The following is a 23,847-nucleotide window of genomic DNA, read 5'->3' on the forward strand; positions in this document are numbered from 1 at the left end:
TGTGTGCAGCCTCACCCAGCTCGAGGGGCTAGTCAGTCTGGCTGGTTTCTAAGGCACCTTACATAAACCAGAAACCACAGACACAAACACCAATTCAGAGATTTCTCTGCTTATCCCTTTAATTGGTACAGGTTGTGTTTCCAAGAAGCTCAGAGACCACTCACAACGCGGCCATACAGCCTCCAGCATTGCTCAAAGCTAATCCATTACCACTCATATCAAACACCAGACCTAAAATCATATCTTCTGAGGTGTGTTTGTGTGTGCGTTTTAGGTGTGTTCCTACGACGAAACTATGCCCGATGTGGGACCCCCTGGCTCGTCTAGTGTGCGACCTGGAGAAACCCTAACAGACAAACACACACCTTCTACCCTCCCAACCACTACATTTGAAGCACCCACATGAAAGTGATGTACATGCAGTGATGTTGATAGGTTTTCAATGTAGTGAGTCCCCGGGACCCACAGGTGGCGAGTTGGGTGGGTCCCTGAGAAATTCAATGGGTCCCGAGTCGACTCCCCAGTTTAAAAAATGTGTTTCTTTTTTATTATTATTCTATTTCTTAAATTAAATTAATAGTGTTAAACTCCTTGATGGTGGTATGATATGGTTAGAGCTGGAGTACTCAACCGTTCATGTTTAACACTAGAAACGCCGGGCCATTTTTACCTACTCCTAGCGCCGCAAGAGGGGTCAAATGACCCCTAAGTCATTTTAATGAGAGGCTGTGCATTTGCACATAATGATCACTAGGTGGCACCAATGAGCTATTACCGCGCGAGCGCCACATTTGTGTGTGTGTGTGTGTGTGTGTCACAAGCCTAGTCCTCACGATTTTGTCATAAATGTACATATATTCAATCAGAAGGATTGCAAAAAAATCCTGTTTGATTTGCTCATTCGACACGAATGAGCACAGCATCGAGCAGTGGAAACGTGGGTTTATTTACTATGAAGTTCGTATTTTTAATTGAAATCAGCGGTGACGAGCTAGTTGTTTTGGTAGCGGCTAAATTAGCATGTCGCGATACTTTGTACAGGGGAACACGTCTGCGCCAAGTAGATGCGCAGAGGGTTGAAACAGCGCTTGTCCGATCTGCTCACAAGAAGGTTTCTTTGGCCAGTTACTGTGATTAAACACGAGTTGTTTAATGTTCACAATGTATCGTTTTTCATGGGGAAAATGAGATGCGTCCCCGGGACGCATGGATAGTGAGTTTAGTGCGTCCTTTCAGATTTTAATGCGTCAGGGACGCAGGACGCGTACCTAGCAACATCACTGTACATGTATATGCAGTTGTATGTATGTGTTGGGTCACACAATACATAATATCATACAATATTGAATGTCTTTATTTTTGTAACTAATAATTAATCATAAAATTATGTTTGGTTATTAATTTGAACTAATATGAATAAAAACGCCTAGCCTACCCCTAAATATATGACACAAAGCAATTTGACATTGACATCACATTGCCTGGCTTCCCCCATCATTTGCCCGAGGGGAAGGAACAAATTTACGCAAACATGCTTAATAAGATAATGGTTATAGCAGATAAAGAAAACTGAAAGGCCAAATGCACTTTTAGCCAAAATGCAAACACAGAGCTATTCGATCACCCGATTGAAATGACAATGTAACTTAAAAAATGAGGAGGTTCAATTCCAGATACTGCTCGGCTGGAGCACGGAGCACTAAAATCTCTAGATCTGTCTGGGTCTGGGTCTCACCTTGCAGCCCTCGCAGGCGTGCACCCCATAGTGGAAGCCCGACGCCTTGTCAGAGCACACTCTGCACTGGAGGACAGGGGGAGGAGTCAGGGGGCAGGGCATTTCCTCGCCACCGGGATTCACACTGTTGGATACAGAGGACGGACTGGAGGCAGGGGTCAGGCTGTCTGCACCACCCAAGAAGAGGAAGAAGAGAGAGAGAGAAAGGGGTATTACCAATGATGCCACAAATATACATAGCACTGGCACAATGCAGGCCACTGCCCAGGTCAATGGTTAAAGGGGACATATTACACATGAAAATCTGCCCCTTCTGACATCATTAGTGGGCGTGTACACCTAGATCTGTGCTGGATAGATGAGCCACGTTTACTTCAGTCCACTGGGTAGGCTGCTAGACTGATCTATCCAGCACACATCTAGGTGGACACGCCCACTTGTGATGTCATAAGGGGCAGATTTTCGAAACGGCTTGTAAGGCTAATCACACTCAAACCTGGTGTTATAATATGTCCCCTTTAAGGTCATGACCCCAGCTTAAAGGTGACAATGTTTTGTTAGGCAAGTCTTAGATAGTCATAAAGTCTTAGATTCTTAGATCGTCATAAAGTCTTAGATCGTTATAAAGTCTTAGATCGTCTAAGGTAGATTTTGAAATCCAACTTGCTAAGCTATTTATTTAAAGATGCATTGGCAGATTTTCCTGCAATCTGAAAGTTGTGGTTTGAATCAACTATGATTCTACACAACGTGTCATATGATTGATTGTTCTACCTAAATTCTACCTAAAGTTGCAGGAGAAAGTAGGATTCAAAGTAGTTATATCAAGGATTTGTTTTGCTCTGTTTGCATTCGTGTTCACGTCAAAGCTTGTGCAAGAACCCTTTCAAAGCATTCACCATTCCAAGCGCGAGATAAAATAATGAACGGCTGTGAAGTGAACATTGTAGAAGTGTGGCTGCTTATGTATACAGCAAGCAATTCACTGTACTTGCACATCAATATCATTTGTGTCATTGTATGCATGCGGATGACGAAAAGGTGGAAAAACATTCGGAACAGGCCACAACAAAATACAGCGGTCACCTGTAATTGACAACCGTCTAGGATAATGGCCGATCCACGGCATCGGTATCGTTCCGATATTGGCCCATTACGCTGGATCAGATATCGGAGGGGAGAAAGAAAGATGATCCGATCTGCGCAGCGTGTCACGTGATAACAACAGTTAGTTGTCAATTAGGCGCATGAGAGCTACCGCAAGAGAGCTACCGGTTGAAAAACCATTTCAGCAGTGTGGCTGTATTTCAACCTTGAAGAAAAAAGTGCAACAGCCTGGACCTGGCTATTGCATGGCTCTCCTCGGCTATTGCCGAGGAGGTGCGCCATCACATCACACGCACCAACCTCGGCTAGAGCGGATCACAGCTGTTGTGATAGCAACTAGCTTGGCAATCACAAAAGCCAACCATTTCGGACGTCCAATCAATTAAAAATGATTAATCAATGGGAAACATGATTATTACAAATCGGCGTTTGTTTGTTGGGAGACCCATTTATATAGCTAGAGGCTAGCTGCTTCTTACATATCCGATGTACTCCCGATAGAAGCTAAATGCATACGTAAACAATCTTTTTCACGTCATAATATTATCTACACAAACTAAACGCCATATGAAAGAGACTCCAACCGTACAAGCCTTATCGTTTTGTGAGCTTATCTCGAACTAGATGTACGTCAATAACGCTTCCTGGTTACTACAAGTGATGACACACACGCATGCATTGCAGAAGCGCACACACTTGATTCAACCATTTCATACTGTCAGCTGTAATAGCTCATCTATTCTATATATTATCTTAAATTTAATAAAACTTTAACCATTTAGCTATTTGTTTAACTCTTCACTTCATGTGTCCAACCATTTAATTATTTTTAAATGTGTGCATCCTGGTTGAAGCACCTCGCGGATTGTCATGCAAACTAGAAAAAAACCATTACCCTGGTCTGATAAATGGCTAAAACAAAACTTCTAGGCAAATCGTTGATCACATGAAAGTTGAATGCACATGGCAATTGTTCAAAATAAAAGTAGATTTGATGAACTGATTGGAGTCCTGACGTGTTGATTACCCTACAGACACGTTTAGATCTTTAGACCATTTTCCAAGGCATAGGAGAAAGGTTGTGTCGCCTCACCCAGTATGACGGTTCTCTCCGAGCCTGGCCCAGTGCTCTGAAGGTCTGGGAGGTCCAGTGAACCCAGTGTATCATTGCTGATGGAGCGTGATATGTCCTCTAGGTCATCCAGCAGGTCTCCGTAAAGAGGGCTGCCCAGCATGGAGAACCTGAGGCGGGCAGCCGGGCTGTGCGCCTCCCCTGGGATGTCCACCATCATAGAGGGGGGCACAAGGACCCTGGGGGTGCCTGCACACGTCAGCTAACTGGATGCATCGGCATACCTGTTGATGGACACACAGTAAGCCATTTGCAATGCTTGAGAATTGCTTCCTATAATAAGATTGGGTCAACTTCCATTGCAGGCAAGTGCGACAGGAAAAAACATTTCAGTTATCTTAATTGACCGATTTTCATTAGAATTTTAACCATTTCAGTCAATAACCAGACACTTATCTAATGTGCACAAGGTATTTCAAATAAATAGTATTAGATAGCAGATGAAGGTTACAAATCATGGCTTTGTTTCAAGTTCAATAATTTCCTTAATAGGTGGCAAACATAGGCAACATGGCAGTGTATGGCCAATGCTTCATTACAACTGCAAGTATAGGAAACACACTAATTACGTATTAGTTTGGAAACATTCAGAGGAAGCATGCTGAGAACCAGCTCCCAACTTAGTGATAAACGCAGCGCTTCGGAATCCATTCACTTAAACGCCTCAATCAACGATTTGTTTTCTTTTTCTCTACCTGGTCCTCACGAAGCAGACCAACATAAGTTGTCTGCTTCGTTATCACAATAAACAAAGAAGGCTGTTATTCAAACACTGCTGTTTCTTTCACTTAGTTATTGCATCCAGCTAGCTACCCATAGACAATATACTTAATTCCAAAATGTTTTGTGTAGTTAGGTTATGCTGCCTGGTTAGGCTGTCTCAGTTGAAGGTTAAAAGGAAGGCGCCATGCATCACACAGAACAAGACCTGAACTGGAATCTTCTGACACATGTCGTCTTTCTACTAAGTGCTCTGTGGCTCGTATGCTCTGTGACCAGCATTACATTGAAGCTCTCCCGTAACCGAATAGGACACAGCACTTACTTGTGATATTGTAGTTTTGCCTATTTAAGCATTTAAAAAAAGAAACGTGTTCTTACCAATGGAACCTTTTCAGAATTTAAATTTAGAATTTAGAAAATCCAAGGTCAACTAATGTCAGCGTCATGTTATCATTAGCCTGCCCATCTAAAATATGGGATATACAGATGTAGTAATATTAATAATAATAATAAATAATACTTTTTATTTGTAGAGCACTTTACATTTGAAAATATCAATGTGCTGCAGAGTTTCAAAGACAAAAAATAATATAAAGGGTTGTTAAAACATATAATGCATGTACTGCAAAAGAGAAATTAGCAAAACGCTTTTTTAAAAATATAAGTCTTAAGGTTTCGTTTAAAAAAAGCTGTAGTCTGTGGGGCCTTCAGGTGGTCAGGGAGGGCGTTCCATAGTCTTGGGGCAGCAGCGGAGAAAGCCAGATCGCCCACAGTGCGGAGCTTGGTCTTAGTCAGTCTGAGGGTGTGTGTTGATGTAGAGCGAAGGGTGCATGAGGTGGTCTGGGGGTTGAGGAGCTCCTGGAGGTAGGGGGATCATGTCCGTGGATGCACTGGTGGGTGAGGAGGGAGACATTGTATTTAATTCTGAATGTGACAGGGAGCCAGTGAAGGGATTTGAGGATTGGGGTGATGTGAATATTTGTGCACCCTCATCAGGATCCTGGCAGCGCTGTTTTGTATGTACTGGAGCTTCTGGATGCTCTTGCTAGAGATCCCGTTGAGGAGTGCATTGCAGAAATCCAACCTGGAGGAGACAAAGGCATGGACGAGCTTCTCTGCATCTGCCAGGGTGAGTGTAGGCCGGAGTTTGGCAATATTATGTAATAACTTGTTATAAACAATCAAATATGTATGCAACCTCTGTTAACAACCTCTCTGATTAAGGTATGTGTACTGTATGATTGATATCTGCAGTGTAGGGGTGTGGCGGTGGAGTCATCACCCAGCAAGCTACGAGCCAAGCAGTCCCTTCCCACTAAGTCATCACTGCCAGTCATGGACTGTTGGTCACGTCATCATTTAGCACTCTCGTCATTATAGAGGAGGTGGGGGGTTTATCAAGGATACCTATAGGCATACTTAGTCTATTGTAATAGCTATTCACACAGTATCTGTCGATACCTTTTATTGTCATCGATTTTTTTTTTTACATAGACGACAATTACATCGATTTGACCAATAATGTGTGCATGGGTGTTGACTACGGATGTTGCAATACTCAATATAAAATGTAACCGTTCAATCCGCCATCCACGGTTAAATTCTCGCTTAAGAATTGTGGCATTGTCAGTTTTGCAAAAAAAGGAATAGATAGCTTTTAGATATGGTTCTCAGACATCTCCGGTGCTTCCACAACAAGTAAAGACTCGTAGTGGTGGTTATCTCGGCCATGGTTGAGAAGGAATTGGGGGAAAGGAACTTTGGCTTTGACTCCCCAAAGTCCAGATTGAACAGCGACATGGGTAAGGTATCTTTTTTGCTTGCGGACTCGCGGACTCCCGCCGGTCTCCTGGAGCTGAGCTCCCGGACTTCCGCCGGAGCGGAGTCTTGAAACTTCCGGCGGTAGATCTCTGGCGGGAGCTCTGGTTGGAGCTCCGGCGGGAGTTCGGGAGTCCACAAACAGCAACAATCCCTTTCTCCTCCATGTCGCGGTTCAATCTGTATTTCGATTGATGTGGAGAGACATCGGAGAACCCAACGCAGTCTTTTAAGATTCATAATAACATCTGGAGGCGCACACAGCATTTGGCCGTGATATATTATATACATTTTATTTATAACGCATCAACTGAATGACCTCAAAGTGCTACAATGCACATGTTAAAAGATAAAAACAACATAAAAGACTAATTTGATTAAAACGAAAATCTGAATTTTTTTAAAGGTCCCATGACATGCTATTTTATGTATTCTTTAATATAGGTATTAGTGGGCAACTAACACAGTATTCAAAGACGTTCCCGAAATTCAGCCGTGGTGCAGAGTTACAGCCACTCCGAGCCAGTCGCACATTGAGCTTCCCCCAAATGCGCTGTTTTGGTGTCTGTAGCTATAATGCAAATGAGGAGGAGCGAGGCGGGTCAAGGAGGAGGGTGGGGGTGTGGCCCTGAGCAGCTTGCAGCCACGGTACCATGCGCTCTGTTTACAGTGGATGTATCGCAATGGCGAGGCGCACACAGCCTTTAGCCGTGTTCTGTAAATATTAAAGCTGTCAAGCGATTAAAATATTTAATTGTATTAATGTCATAGTTAACTCACGATTAATCGCGTTTAATCACAAATTATTTTTCTATGCTAAATATCCCTTGATTTTTTTGTCCCATAATTCTTCTCATTTTAATTATCTTATCAACATGGTGAAGTGCATCGGCTTGCCTTGTGCAAATGTTTTTTTATTGATATCAACATTGGCATGTACTGATCAAAACAGGACGATACAATTTTTTTTTTAACGCCGTTAAAATTGGTTTGCGTTAACGCCGTTAATAACGCGTTTAACTGACAGCTCTAGTAAATATTCTAGAACACACGGGAGTCCTGGAGCTCTATATCTAAATATTATCATATAGCCTACATAGATATCTATATCATATAATATATATTATAATGGCCAAAAGCTGTGTGAGCCGATAGTATGAATCTCAAACGACCGCGTTGGGTTCTCCGACGTTCCTGGTTATTCAACGTCCTCATCAATGTGAAGTAGACTGAACCGCGACAAGGAGGAGAAAGGGATCGTTGCCGGGCAGCGCTTAGGCACCTCCGCCTCCCGCGGTGGTCCCTCAGCGGGTCTCAAGCTGGAGACATTCGCCGCCAACAATCCCTTTCTCCTCCATGACGCAGTTCATGTACTTCAGCCAGTCAAAGCCCAAGTTCCTTTCCCCCAATTCCTTCTCAACCATGGCTGAGATAACCCCCAATACGAGTCTTGTTGTAGAAATACCAGAGACGAGAGTCCGACGTGTTATGCGCCATAACGCCAAAAGCAGAACGGTTATCCAAATAATAAGGAAGTGTACAACACTTGCGTTACAGTCCTGGAGCTCTATATCGAAATAATATCATATAATACATAGAAATCTTATTTATCATTTAATACATATTATCACGGCCAAAAGCTGTGTGCGCCTCCAGACGATATTATGAATCACAAACGACTTTGTCGGGTTCTGCGACGTCTCTGGTTCTTCCACTTTCACATCAACCTGAAGTCGACTGAACCGGGCGCTGCCTGCTGCCAGCTGCCCGCTGCCGGGCGATGGTGCCTCGCGGCAACCGGCGGCATGTTGCAGTTCATGTACTTCAGCCAGTCAAAGCCAAAGTTCCTTTCCCCCAATTCCTTCTCAACCATGGCTCAGATAACCCCCACAACAGTCTCGTTGTGGAAATACAAGACACGTCAAAGAACCGACAAGAAACACTTGCGTTACAGTGTGTGCACACACACACACACACACACACACACACACACACACACACACACACACACACACACACACACACACACAGTCGAGTCTCATTGGCTGGCCAACGTCTCCGGGCGGGCCAGGCAGAGTAAGGGGAGGAGCTGAGATTCCTGATGACGTCATGAATACAGACATTCCAAATCAGCGCACTTGAGCCTCTGTTTTTTCAAAGGCGAGCAGAACAGCTAGTGCTCGTTTTACACCAAACGCAAGTTTTAGCCATTGGGGGACCATAGGCAGGCTAGGGGAACTCATATTTACGTTAGAAAACCTCATTAAGTGAGATTTTCATGTCATGGGACCTTTAAAAGAATCCACAGTCGCACAGTGGGTGCAGCTGAGCAGAAGGCGCGATCGCCCATAATTCGGAGCGTTGTCCTTGGAAGCTGGAGGATGTTGGCCTGTCCAGAGCGGAGATGGCGTGAGGAGGAATGGGGGGTGATGAGTTCTTTGAGGTATAGGGGGGCAGTGCCATGGAGGCACTGGTGGGACAGAAGGAAAATCTTGAATTCAATCCTGTACTGGACGGGAAGCCAGTGGAGGGTTTGAGGATGGGTGTGATGTGGCGGTACTTCGGCACCCCCATCTGGATCCTGGCAGCACAATTCTGGATGTACTGCAGCCGCTGAATATTCTTGCTGGGGATCCTGATGAGGAGTGTGTTGCAGTAGTCCAGCCTGGAGGAGACAAAGGCGTGGACAAGTTTTTCAGAATCGGGGAGAGTGAGTATGGGGCGGAGTTTTGCAATGTTCCTGAGGTGGAAGGAGGAGGTTTTGCAAAGATGTTGAATGTGGGTCTCAAAGGTCAGGTGACGGACCATTCTGACACTGAAGTTAGTGACTAAGGAGGAGTGGTGGATGTCGTGGCCGGAGAAGCTGATGCTGGTGATAGTGGATGACCGGGTCTCGTGTGGAGTGCCAACAAGAATGGCTTCCGTTTTTGAGCCATTGTGCTGCAGGATGTTAGCCGCCATCCTCAACTTTATCGCCTCCAGGCAGGTGGAAAGTGTGGATAGGGCTGGAGAGGGGTTGGGTTCGTTTTTACGTAGAGTTCAGTGTCATCAGCGTAGCAGTGGAAAGATATTCCATGCCGGCTGATGACACGACCAAGGGGGAACATGTTTAGCGTGAAGAGGGTGGGGCCAAGGACTGATCCTTGAGGGACACCACAAGTGAGAGTGCGTGTACGAAATAGCACCACCCAGGGATACATATTCTGTTTTGTCCGAGAGATATGAAGTGAACCATGCCAGGGTAGTGTTAGAGAGTCCGATGGAGTGGTGAAGGCGGTGTAGAAGGATATGGGGGTCGACGGTGTCAAATGCTGCAGTGAGGTCGGGAAGGATGAGAAGTGATGGAGAGCCAGCAGTCATCAGCAGGTCATTGGTGACCCTGACCAGGGCCGTTTCCGTACTGTGGCCAGAGCGGAAACCAGACTGGAACTTTGTTATGAGGTGGTTGTGGAGTTGGGCAGAAACGACCTTTCCCAACAGCTTTGATAGGAAAGGGAGGTTGGAGATGGGGCGGTAGTTGGCAGGTGCTTCGGGGTCAAGGCTGGGCTTTTTGAGTAATGGCTTGATGACAGCAGTTTTCAGAGACGTGGGGACATGGCTGAACCGGAGAGACTGATTGATGATTTTGGTGACTAATTGCAGAGGAGTGACTTTTTATCAGGGTTGAGGGAAATTGGTCCAGGTCACAGGTGGAGGGCTTCATCATCCTTAGGATGTCTTCAATCTCATGCTGAGTGATGTTGGTGAAACAGCAGAGGTGCAGAGTAGTCCCGGACGGAGGGTTGGCGGATGTGAATGGAGATGCAGGAGGGGAAATGGGGCTGGGGAGAAGAGAGAGCAGGCAGGCTGGAGAGAGGGGAGGGTGGGGAGGCTGGGGGGCTAGAGAGAGGGCAGGGCGGAGGGGCGGGTGTTGTCTACTTTCGATTTGAAGGAGATGAAGCTGCTGCACCCTTCCTATGTGTTGTCTGAGTGTAGGGGGTCTGAGGTTTGAGGAGATGATTTATGGTTGAGAAAAGCTGCTTTGAGTTACCACGGCTATTGTTGATTATGTGGGAGTAGAACCGGGACCGTGTGTCAGTGAGGGACTTGCTGTAGGCCTTCTGATGTTCCCGGTCCCGAGTCCATGAAACACCGTTCAAAAACACACCCCGTTCTCTTCAGTAGTTGTAGCTCACTGGTGTACCAGGGGGCTGACCATGTGAAGGTGACGGTTCTGGGCTTGACTGGGCATGGCGGTCCAGGAGGGAGCTGAGTGATGAATTGTAGAGAACCACAGATTCAGTGACTGAAGAGGGGTTGGCAGCGGAGAGATGGAGGAGGTCATTAGTAGGGCCCTATGAAATCCGATATTTTTTTTTCCAAGTTCCGATTTTTTTTTTTTCCAATTTCAATTTTTTCCATTTTAATTTTCATGAATTCCGTTTTTACACTTTAAGCTATTTAAATCATCAGAACAAGTGTCAAATAAGTGCGAACGAATACAATTCTTACAATTTAATCAGATAGAAGACTACATTTATTAAAACATCACAACATTGCACTGTTTTTAGCGCTTCAAATAAAAACATGAAATAAATAATAAAGTGCTTATGTGTCGCTTTGTGCGGGATGTGTCCGCACAAAGCGACACATCTGGTCACCCTTTTATTGACCACAAAAATAGACTAGGCCCAATAACACTGCCGGAATGTTAAGAACGAACGTTATTTCACGTTCCGAACCGGTTCAGGAACGATATGTTGGTGGCGGAACGCAAGAACGAGAACGTTAAATATACCGGTTCCGTTCGGAGCGGAACGATTGAAAAATAATTTCGTTTTCAAGCCCTGTTTACCAGTTAGTAAATGCCTGCTCACCTATCTACCCATCTATCTACCCATCTATCTATCTATCTATCTATCTATCTATCTATCTATCTATTACCTAATCTATTCTCTAAATTTAATTAACGAAATTAAATTAACACAAGCTAGCTGGACTATGATATGCATTAAACACTCAGTTTACTAGCTAAATTCGATTAAACAATTAAATGCAATACAAATATAAAGTAAAAACAAGAGTTATCTAGCGATCCGTTATCTGTATTATATTATTTCGTCTTCGGCAACATGAGCGCGATTGAAACCTGCCTGGCAATGGACAACCCCTTACGTAATCTGTTGTCCGTTGCCTGGCAACGGACAACTGATGACGTAAGCCGGTACAATTTTCGCCCCCGGTACAATTTTAACGTGACAGAGGCGCTACGGGAGGGTTTAGCGGGGTTTGTTTACCTACGTTGCTATGGTTACCAGTCTTGTGTGTTCCACGGTTTATTATAGGGGTGTGCCAAATAATCGTCATGACGATGCATCGCGATTCTAATTTTCACGATCTACTGCATCGATTGTTGACGCCAAGAATCGATTATTAATTTAAAAAAATGAATAATTAAAAAGAAAAAAAATATATATATATTTTTTTTATATAGTTTTATAAAGCCTATTCACTTTTTGTGGCATCAGTTTGTCCTCTTATGTTTATGAAATAATATTGTTGTTATAATGGCAGCTACTTCCAAAAGGGGAAATGTTTGAATGTTTTCATTTCATTGGTTTAAAGGACCACTGAGGCCATGTAAACGGCACTGATTATCCTTATTTTGTTATTTTAAGTTTTATAGATCCTTAGCACTTCTTGTCAGTGTATCCAGTAATAGTCGTTTCAATAAATACAGCTATGTATGAATTGAGTTGCTTTGAGTTATCAATTGAACACACTATCCAGATCATACACAGCCAGTCAGCCACTGGTAATGGCTTAATTTTTTTTTAACAGTGTTCAGTGAAAATTCGCAATGCATCGCAATAATTCAAGTATCGCGATAGAATCGCATCGTGGCATGTGAATCGTGATACGAATCGAATCGTGACTTCTTTGGCAATACCCACCCCTAGTTTATTAGGTATCTAAATCGCTGTCTAATGAATACTTCATTCACTGCCTCTTCCGTGGTCATTACAATATTATGAATAGACTGCGTGGAGAAAGTTAATGCTGTTACTGTAGTCGATAAAGTCTACAAATTCAACCCCCGACTGGTTGAAGGATTTCGGGTGGCTAGTTTATGATGCTAAGAACATGAAAATGTTCTGTACATTTTGTAAGGATACAGTTTCAATTCTTCCCTCACAAGCTCGGCCAGGATGTCCAGCTACAGCGGACAACACGTTACATAGTCTAGCTTTCAAGAAAGACGTTTTGCTTTCCATTCATTTATGTACTATGGCTGCAATGGTTGGCTACGTAATGCTTGGGTTATACTGTTAAGAGGCACCATTATTTTGAACATAAATCACTGAAAAGAATCACTGAACATAATGATAGCGCGTCTTGTGCACAATTTGTCTGTGCAAATTGAATTAATAACAACTAGGGATGGGCGTGAGGAAACGATTACTCGAGTACTTCTCGTTACAAATGAACTCGGTTGGTGGACAGGCAAACTCGAGTTTGCATATACACACACAAACAAAGTTTTCTGAAGCAAATGTATACATTTTCTGTGCGGCGCCACTAACGCATGCCGTGGGCACAAATAAAATGTATCAAATTTCTGTGTGGCGCGTTCCGTGCCGTGTGTTAAGAGATGGCGGTTAAGGCAAAGCGCAGCGAAGAATTGAAATACTTTAAAGAAATAGCAGATCATAGGGTGAAATGTAAAATATGCCAAGTGAAATCGAGCTACCAGAGTACTACAAGTACTATGCGGCAACATATGCTCATGAAACACAACGGTGAGTTCGGGAAAGCAGACCCGCAGCAACCAAGTGTGTCGGCTATTTTCACCGCCGCAAGATGCAGCTGTAATACCGGCCGTGTAGAGAATATCACAACGCTGAGTATTTCCATAGTCCATTTGCTGCCGTTTTATTTGCAGCTTTAAATTATTTGCAATGGTTAGGCTACTTGTTTTGTTTTTGTTTTTTTTAAACTGTTACAGGCCTTGGTTCGACGTGATTTATATTGTGAGACGCATATTTATTTTTGTAAGGAAAATGTGTTTTGAACGTTTGCAAAAATAAATAACGAATACTCTAATAACTCACTGTTTTGATGGAGAATAAGCATTACATGTTTGGTTGGTAATATTGCCGTTCATCATCAGGCCTATTCCTGCTGCAGATGCGTTGCATTCTAAAAATAGATTTGATCAAACGAGTACTCGATTGATCCTCGAGGAATTCCTTCGATCACTAATTACTAATTACGTTGCCTATTGTCAATATTTGGGTAAAATATATTTTGAGGAATTCAATACGATTTTAAGTTGAATTATGTTAGCCTTTTGCTGTATTGTGAGCTTGTTTGTGCTGACTGTGTGAACCAGAAAGAGATAACTAGTCCATTGCTTGTTTCCATGGCACCCAATACGTTGCAATTTAAGTAAAATTATCATTGATGACAGCGAGCAGCTGTTCGCCCACATGTAGAGCAGTAGTTAGCATTTAATAAAGTTTGTTTTTGTAGTGACTATGGTTGAAGGCATCTTCCCCTGAGACGGGTTCTAATGCGGTGCACAACCCACTCAATTGTTTTCCTACACATTGCAAGAAGCAAACATGTTTTGAACATGTTTTAAACTTTTGTGTTCGACCCAGCGACAAACACGGATGGCAATTGCGTCTCTAGTGAATGCACCTTGACACACTCATGGTAGCTCACCTACGTAGGAATAATAGTAGGATACTACAACAATGGGTGCAGCGGGCATACGGCCGCGCCAGATAAACAATTGAATAGAAATGCAAATTATGGAATAATGCGCCGAATCATGGTTGAATGGTTCTTCCGTTCTTAAATACAAGCAGATCATGGAAACATTTACCTTTTATTGGTTTAATAAGAGTCAAATCTAATCACCCCTGTGTCTGCATCCATTGATTAGCTCTGGCCCGCTACCTAGCAGGGGTAATGAACAGTGTTATAGTAGAAAAATGTCCATAAAATTGGTGGCTGGCACGCTGTAGTGAAGAGCGGGACGATGAGATGAGAGAATGGCTTCACTGTACTGAGATAGGTATCGTAATTCTGTCTGAGAACATACAGTGCATACAGAATAGGGTATTCACAGCGCTTCACTTTTTCCCTATTCCGTTATTTTACAGCCTGGAATAAGGCTGGATTCAATTATTTTCTTTTTAAATTCTACATACAATTCCCCATGATGACAACATGACTTTTTTACAAATAAAGCCCTAAAATATAATTTGTACATAAGTATTCACAGCCTTTACTTAATAATTTTATGTGGCACCTTTGGCAGCAATTACCGCCTCAAGTCTTTTGGAATATGAAGCCACAAGCTTGGCACTATCTTTCTTTGGCCATAGGGCTGCCACTAACGACTATTTTTCAATCGATTAATCTATAGACTATTTTATCGATTAGTCGATTATTCTAAACGATTAATTTTCCTCCCAAAAAAAAAAAAAATTCACCATTTCAGCTCAGATAATTCATTTTATTTTTACATAATGCAGCACAAAACAAAATGTAAACAAAGGCTGACATATTAAAGTGCAAAACTGCAGGTTTAAACTAGGAACTCCCAACATGATAAAAATAAATAAAAAAAGAGGACTTGTTATAAGTCAGTATTGCAACTCCAAAATAAATTTTCTTGCTATTAAACTCCTTTCTATTATTTCAATTAAACCCCTTATTAAAGTAAAAGTGCAACATGTTTAAAGTAGGTGTAAGTGTCCAGCTCAAAATCCAACTCAAATATTAATCAATATCATGTCAGTTAGACATGTGTATTGTAGTGTAAGAACTAGAGCTGTCATCGTAACAGCCAGAGAGGGAAACCTTGCCTCATTTGTTTTCCACCACTGCAGAGGATCTGAACTTTTAGGCAGAGGCTGTTCCCCAAAATACTTGAGAATCTCTTCTCTCACAGAATGACTGATGACATCTGCCTCGTCCCCACTGTCATTCTGGCTGGATGTTTCCTCAGAGTCCGACCCAAGCAATGTGTCCAGCAAAGACACAGACCTCTTCTCTGTAACACCTGCTGATGTTTGGCCCTCTATGGTATGCTGTGGTTGCTGACTCTCCATCACCCTCCTCTTTGCTTCTAGTGCAAGGGCTTGCACTTTCAACTGCAGTTGCAGGCTTTCATCTGGGGACAGGAACTTCAGTCTGCAAAACCTGGGATCCAAGGCAGCTGCGATTACAGTGGTGTTTGTATTGATACCAGCATCTTTGTAGGACATCTCAACTTCCGATCTTGTTGAGATTTCGTTCGCTGCAACAGCCTGAAATGCCAGCACATGGGTGTTGTCAAAGGCTGCATTCTGTGTAGACTTCAGCAGTCCTTTAATGAGTGCAGGTAGAGAGGAGAGGGTCACATATGAGCCCCCACTAAGATAAACAGTTTCACACTCAAATGGCTTGAGAGCTTGTTCTAGCTCTTCCAGCAGGCTCCACTGTTCAGCTTTGAGGTCAAGGAAATGTTTTAACAGGCCACCTCTGCTCTAGCAGGCGGCTGATCATATAGTACGAGCTGTTCCATCTTACACTAACGTCTTGAATCAGCTTGTGTTCAGGTTTGCCCATTTGTTTTTGTTTCGTTTTCAGCTTGGAACTGGCCATTTCACTCTTTTTGAAATGTTCCACCAAGCATCTTGCCGCTCCAATTGCTCTGTTAATTTGTGGATTCTTCAGTGCTTGATTCACCACTAGTTGCAATGTGTGGCCAGCACAGCGGATTGAAGATATCCCATGCCTCTCTTCCAACAACTTGAGGGCTGCTACAACATTAGCTGCATTGTCATGCACCACAGCTTTGATCCTGCTTGTAGGAATCCCAAACCTCTCAATTGCCGTCTCAATCCAGGATGCAATATTCACTGCAGTTTGTCGCTCTTCAAGAGGCATAGTAGTCAAACTATAGCTTATGAGTTCCCAGTCATTGTTGATATAATGGCACGTTATGCCCAAGTATGCCTCCGTGGCAATACTTGTCCATGCATCTGTTGTTAGACTGACCATGGAACTGGATGACGAGAGGGCACGTTTGACTTTCAGGAATTCATCCTCATATCTCCTCTCCATCATGTTGGTGAAGCATGTTCTTTTAGGGAGACAGTAGCCTGGTTGGAAAGTGTTAACCATAGCACGGAAACCCTCATCTTCCACCATTGACAGGGGTCTCATGTCTTTGATAATCATGTTGAGAACACTGTCAGTAAGAGCAGCTGCAAATGTTGGTGAGCAATCCTTCTTTTGCAGGAATTCGTTCATGTTGCTTTGCCTTTTCCTGAGAGCAAGAGAGAAAGAGAGGAGAAAAACAAATGCATCATAATTATTTAACATGTAATAATGAAGACAGTAATATTTCCTATGTTCCTTTGACTTACACCTTTTAACTTTATTGATCACAATTATTCAAATGTTATCTATTGTATTAAAGGCATCCCCCTCACAAATGAACTTCAAATAATGTCAGAAATAAAATATTTCGATACGGTACATTCTCAACAAGCACGAACAAACACTGGCACCGTCAATCAACGTAGAATAAGCCCAGATCTAGCCTACACATTTTCTGTTATTTTAAACGTAAAAACGTATTCAATGGAAATTCTAAGGTCGCAGGTAGACAACTTTATGGCTTAAATAATGCGTGTATTTAGCAGCTAGAATGACAAAATATATTTAAACTTACGGCAATTTAATAAACATGAATAGACAATACTTACGGTGGCTTTTCTGGCGGTCCATCGTCCACAACGGCGCCTGTATGCTTTCTTTTGAGGTGTTCGTGCATAGCGGTGGTGATGCTATGATACGCCATCGACACTTTGCAGAGTGCACAAACCACACTTTTGTTAGGCGCTAGTTTAAAAAACTCCCATACTTTTGACGCCTTTGGTCTTGACGCCGTCTCTTTCCCCACCAAGTCGGACTCGACTGCTGCTGCCGCCATGATTTTTTAAAACTGAAGCGTTGACTGAAGGCGACTGAAGGCGACCAATGACTGGTGCCAAAAAAGACTGACGTCAGGCACGCAGCACGTAGTGATACGGAAGACGCACATTCGTTATACTGAACTGAAGCGTTTTAGAAATTGAAAAGGTAAATTCATAAAATTAAAAAAAGATGCATCGACTTAAATTATTGATGCCGACGCATTTTTACCGTCGACTTCCCGAGGGGGGGGGGGAGAGACTCACAGAGTTACCCTCCTCTGGAGCCTCAGGAAGACCTCCAGACTGTTGGCCACCAACTGCACCATTCAGTCCGACAAGGGGACCCGATTCGGCCTCAGAAGCCAAGTGGTCCCGCTCCCCTGGATGATTCTCAGGACCTCCAGACCGTTGGCAACCAACCGCACCACTCAGTCCGATTAGGGGACCCGTTTCGGACTCAGACGCGAAGTTGTCCCGCTACTCTGGAGCTCCGGGAAGACCTCCAAACCGTTGGCACCGAACCGCACCACTCAGTCCGATTACGGGACCCATTTCGGACTCAGACGCGACGTTGTCCCGCTACTCTGGAGCTACAGGAAGACCTCCAGACCGTTGGCACCCAACCGCACCACTCAGTCCGATTACGGGACCCATTTCGGACTCAGACGCGACGTTGTCCCGCTACTCTGGAGCTACAGGAAGACCTCCAGACCGTTGGCACCCAACCGCACCATTCAGTCTGATTAGGGGACCCATTTCGGCCTCAGACGCTACGTTGTCCCGCTACTCTGTTTGTAATGCTCATACACCTTTCTTATACTCAGTGGGACCACTGTCCTTCAACATGGGGCCTCAAAACGGTATCACACGAAGCCCATAAAATTACAGTGAGCCACCTGCTAAATTTCTTGTTTACTAGACCCCTGGTAGATATTATGACCCCTGGGAGTCTAAACATAACCCATGGGAGTCTAAACATAACCCATGGGAGTCTAGAACTTTTGTACTGTAGCGACCCTGGGACAGTTAAATAGTTTGTGTGTTATGTGTTACATTATATTTCGTTGTCCGCTATGCCAGTTGTTCTATGTGCATGTATTGTAATGTTCTTCTTGTCAATCAGCGTGGGGGCGAATCATTAGGTCAGCTGGGGGAGGGCCTTGGAAGAACAGGAGGGTGGGGGCCTGCACGCGAGTGAGACCGTGTTGGGGGTTGCCGGGGTAACCGGGGTTTGTTTTGTGTCGGTTTTCTGCCGTTGGTTACAATGTTACGGGTTTCAGTGACCTGGTTTTGGTTCATTAAAACTACCTTCAACTACTAATGACTCGACATCATTATGTCACCGGCGAGGTCGTTACAGTACTCTAAAAAATAACGCTTAGGGGGTGGGGCATTGGAGGAAGGCGGGATGATTTGAATGTGCTGTAATTCTCAAATGCAACAAAGGTGAGAGTCCCTTTAAATAAAATAAAAAATCTGTCTTAGGTATAAAGATCACTTTTCTCCAATCCAATTGGTACTCGGTATCGGCAAGTACCCACAATTTAGTACTTGTACTTGTTTTGAAATAAAGCGGTATCGTTGCATCCCTAGACAAAACGGTAAAAATAACATGAAGCACCACTTGGCGTGTGACGGACGGTATACATTAATGTTATTAAAATGTCTAAAACAGAAAGACTTTAGTGAGTGAGCCATGTATGTTTTAACACTAACTTCCTAACTCTCTTGTACGGTGTCTTTAAAAAGCATATTCAGCTTAGCCAGTACAAGCAATTCCTGCTTTTTTAAAAGCTTCTCTTTAATAAATGTTTCACAGTAGGCATTTTTAAAGCAGGTACGGTCGCTGCTTAGCAGAGGTTACAATTTCACTGTCTTGCCTGTGTAAAACCGAGGGGGTATATTCCCCCTTCGTAGAGGAGCCGGCTTTCTTGGTTCATTGGAGCAGGCAGGACTACTCAGAGACCTTGGGACTACGCATTGAAAGTATGGAGGCACAAAGTATACAAATAATTTGCATACTCCTAACGTTATATAGCCGGTCAATATAATGGATATAATATGGACACATAAGACAATCAATATTCGGTATTTGTTATGGATTTATTGTACAAATTCCCTGAAAAGATCCACGTTCCAGGATGAATTGAAAAGCTCCCGTAAGGGCTGAGATGGCAGAGGACAGCTGATTTGGTACGGAACAACAGCTGTTCGCTTCCACAGGGAAAAACTAAGGAACTCCAACCTACTTAGGAGTAGCACTACTAATTAACGTTGCAACGCCGCAAAGGAGTGGGCACTATCAGAGTCTGGGAACATTGCACGGAATAAGTCTCCAATTCCCTTATTTGACTTGTATGATTGGTGTCTTGTCACGGTGTTCAGACACCACAGTAACTCTGCTTTCATCGTTGGCGTGCAACCTAACATTGTCCGGAGATTTGTTGCTGCTGTCCCGGTTGATGATTTCGGAGATTGGGTTGGAGGCACGGTAGAAACGAGAGCAGAACAGGGGGGTATACCACGAACCTCGCTGAACATACCCTGGCTTTCTTGGGAAAACCTTGGGTTTGACAGAGACGCAACTCGCAATCAGTTAAATGGTACCACGACGCTCATTTTAGATTAAATTAGTCAAACCAGGTTTTCCGCTTTAGGTTCAATGCGCGTTCACAATATAAAAGGGGCGTTTATCGCGTCATTTGACTCACCCTTATGCAAAATGAATCGAGCGAGAGCGGTGTATTTCACCCAAGACGAGCAGTGTATTATTATGAATTCCTATGAGGAATTCAAAGTCCAAATCCAACCAAGGGGAACACGGTTGCCCATAATATGGCTAGGGTGGCGTGCTGGCAAAAAATAGCAGACCGTGTTAATTCGTAAGTGAAAAGATTCTGCATATTGTCTAAAAAATATCATGTGTCATCATGCCTTTTACCCCCATAGATGTGGTGCTGGCAAGCTCCTACGAACATGGGGCCAAGTCAATAATAAATATAAAAATATTATTCAATGTGGTAAGTTGTAATCATCCATTTGAATAATTTCAGGTGAATCTAGCCTATGATTTGCAATGGCCTAGGCTCCAGGGCAACTATGGAGGTGATTTTTCTTAACAATTCTCACAGCTATTTGAATTTGTAGAATAAAAAATGCCTAGGCCTAATTGTGTCACTGACATAGCGGTTATGTAAGGGATAATGGACAACACAGCACTTGACTATCCATGGTTAATGTACGTTGAACGTGGGGCTACCTTTGAACTTGAAACACAGACACTGCGCAACAGTAAGTGCATGGCTTCTTTGTGTAGCATTGCCTACATACGGTCCAACAAGGATGATCAAATAACGAATACCCTCTGAGGAAAATCTGTATCTCTCATAAAGAATATCGTCAGACAATGCCAAGGGATTGGTTCTGTCCCGAAAAACCCTCCGTCTCCGGAGAGACGCCTGTACGATAAGTGCGCCGAGGTCCACGGGAACACCCACAAATGGTGACGCCATTGTCGGAGGAGGGGCTAGGAAGCTGCGCATGCCGATTTAAGTAGCCGATCTCCGGGTAGACTAAGCTGAAAACCTGCTCCCGACCAGGTTTGGTTGCGAGCATAAGTCACCATGGTGATTCAGCAACGCTAAAAGAGATCGACTTTCGTGGTCCAGCTAACCCAGGCTTTGAGCTTAACATACCTCGCTAACCCTCTAATCGAGGTTCGTAGTACAGGCCCCCGAACTGGGGGACACCTGGTGTTTGTGGACAGCTTGATGTTGAGGCTTTGTGTTTCGCACTGTGCATGTGGGACTCCAATGCTTTCCTTCTCATCGTGCCGAGCTTGAAACATTTCTTGCACAAAATACATCGTGCCTCATATAAATTGCCAGGTACCAGTTTCAGCCAGGCAGAAAAATCCTTGTTGGATAGCCAAATTTCGTTGAATTTACACTTTCCCATGATGCGGGCCGACTGCTACTCATGCTGCTACCAGAGCCCGTCTACGATATCATATTCGACATTCTCTGCAGCTACTGCTACCTGAACGACATGCATCTGCTCTGAGAGTCACGGCCGCCAACAAATGTTTTGTTGGTTCCGCTCTCGTGATTGCGTGACATTACTGCTATTAATTTATATTCTTTCTTTCATGTTTATTTCGAATATGTAGACAAAACAAAAAACAAATTTTGCATAAAAACAACAATAAAGCCATTCAAGAATGAATGACAAAAACAAAAATAATAATCGTAGTAGTAAAAATCAAAATCAAAAAGAAACAAGAAATAAAAATAAACAATAATGTAAACATATCCGAAAAGGAGTGAGAAGAAGTAAAACGTATGTACTCCCACCCCTCTTATTACTTGCTCTGTATGTTTATTAATAATAATAATAATAATAATAATAAATGTATATAACAATTTTATGTTATATAAATAAATATTCATATGCAAGTATGTACATATATATATCTACAACATACATTTAACAAGTAACAGTATGAATGTGACACAACAGCGTGTATACACAGTATACCTATACATACACAAACCTACTGACTGAGTGCAGTTCACTATCTGTGAACAATACATTTTTGTAAATTCTTTTAAAAACATTGATGCTTGGACATTGCTTATGTACTTCGCTCAGATTGTTCCACAACTTGACACCTGTAATGGGAATGCGAAAACTTTTCATGGTGGAATTTCTCATCTTTTTTTATGAAAAAAAGTTACCTTTTATTTTTTCGATTTGAGACTAATTCCAACCATGTGTTAACATTCTTAAGACTTTTGAAAGATGGATTTAAGACTTTTTAAGGATCCTCGGGAACCCTGGGTAAACAAACCCCTCGAAGCCCAATCCCTACGAGAGCTCCCCGCGCTACGGTCATCCGGAGGCGCACAGAGCTTTTGGCCGTGATATTATGTATAAAATTATATTATACTATTATATATGGAACGTTATAAGACGCTGTCACCGAGAATTGGCGCGCTGTCAACGAGTGGGAGAGGAGAGTTGACGGAGAAGATGGCCGTTGACCTAGTTTCAAAGTTTATACCGTTTATAAATCGGTAATACAACCCTAGTACTATTGCATTTATGGCTATGACAGTGTACTAACTTCATTAAAATCAAGGCATTGCAATTTTTGCAAATCGCTATACGTGGGTCTTTCTTAAAAACATTTAAAAACGTCCACACCGCAGACATATTTGCGCTTATCCAGACAAGCGTGTGCTGGCCGCGCTTTTTGTTTGCGTCATCACAAATTTCTGTTTCAGCCGTGTTGTTTCGGTGATAATAGTATTTTGGCCGAAAACTGAAAATGCGCTTTTGGGCCATCTTCGGCAGAAAATTTTCGGTGGCCGGAAATTTGGTGCATCCCTAAAAAATATCAAACCAGAATTCTTCCACTTCCACTACTTGGTCTGGTCAATGTAAAAAATGTGTGATCACATCAGAAAATCTAGCTTCAAGGATATATATGCACACATTTAATAAAATATTGCCTAAATTCCATATTTTGTTTTATTTTTAAGACAAAGTTTTAGGGATGCACGATATATCGGCAGTGATATCGTTATCGGCCGATGTTAGTCATTTTTTAACATATCGGCATCGGCCCGATGAGTAAAACTGGTCCGATATTAACAGCCGATATTTATTTCCTAGTCTAGTTGCCGTTGTGTGTGTTTTTTGCCCATGCGCAGCTTGTTTGGTCTTGTGACATTGTCAGTGACGCAGCCAGAGACGCACGGAGAGGCAGTACAGGAGTGTTTGTCACCTTAACTGAAAAGAATCAATGTCGGCGGTTTGGATGTTTTTTCGGTCTCAAATGAAGGTACTCGAATTGCAATATGCAGTACTCGCAAAGCCGAAGTAATGTGCGGAGGATGCCGTGTCAAATCATTATATACATTATCGTAGCGAAATACAGTTTCTGTTGTGCTTTATTTGGCGTTCCGTAATCCCGGAAATCCACGGAAACCGGAACCGGAAGCGGATATGTTTATATTTGGTTGTAGTCTTTTCGCTTGGTTCTCCGGATCAACAGTAGGGCTAGAACCGAGTGAAAAGACTACAACCAACCTCCCTTGATATATTTGATTTAGCCTATTTCACAGATTTGAGTTGAAATTGACTTAAACTTGAAACACTTTATGTAATTTATTAGACAAGTGTCTGGTTTCCATGAATATTGGCAAATTTGATTTAAGTTATAAAACCTTGTCAAGATATTTTGATTTGTGATCCAAACTTTTTCATAGATGCAAGTTGTAAAAGTAGCCTAAAACTAACACTGTTAGTAACTTGTGTTTGTTAGGGATGCCCTGTAACTTGTTGAAGAAGCAATGTATTTCGAAGTTTTG

General features: G+C 43.0%; 1 protein-coding gene across 1 annotated transcript in view; it reads right to left on the reverse strand.

The window, feature by feature from the left end:
* Nucleotides 1-23,847, reverse strand: part of LOC115541661 (peroxisome proliferator-activated receptor alpha) — a 106,021-nt gene that overhangs the window by 48,854 nt on the left and 33,320 nt on the right. The window contains exons 2-3 of the mRNA XM_030353486.1: nucleotides 3,936-4,198; nucleotides 1,736-1,902 (exon numbers count right to left, since the gene is read on the reverse strand). Coding sequence (XP_030209346.1) covers nucleotides 1,736-1,902; nucleotides 3,936-4,134 — 366 coding nt within the window. The 5' untranslated portion in view covers nucleotides 4,135-4,198. The remainder of the gene's footprint in view (nucleotides 1-1,735; nucleotides 1,903-3,935; nucleotides 4,199-23,847) is intronic.

Source organism: Gadus morhua, chromosome 4 (assembly GCF_902167405.1).
Source record: "Gadus morhua chromosome 4, gadMor3.0, whole genome shotgun sequence".
NCBI lineage: Eukaryota > Metazoa > Chordata > Actinopteri > Gadiformes > Gadidae > Gadus > Gadus morhua.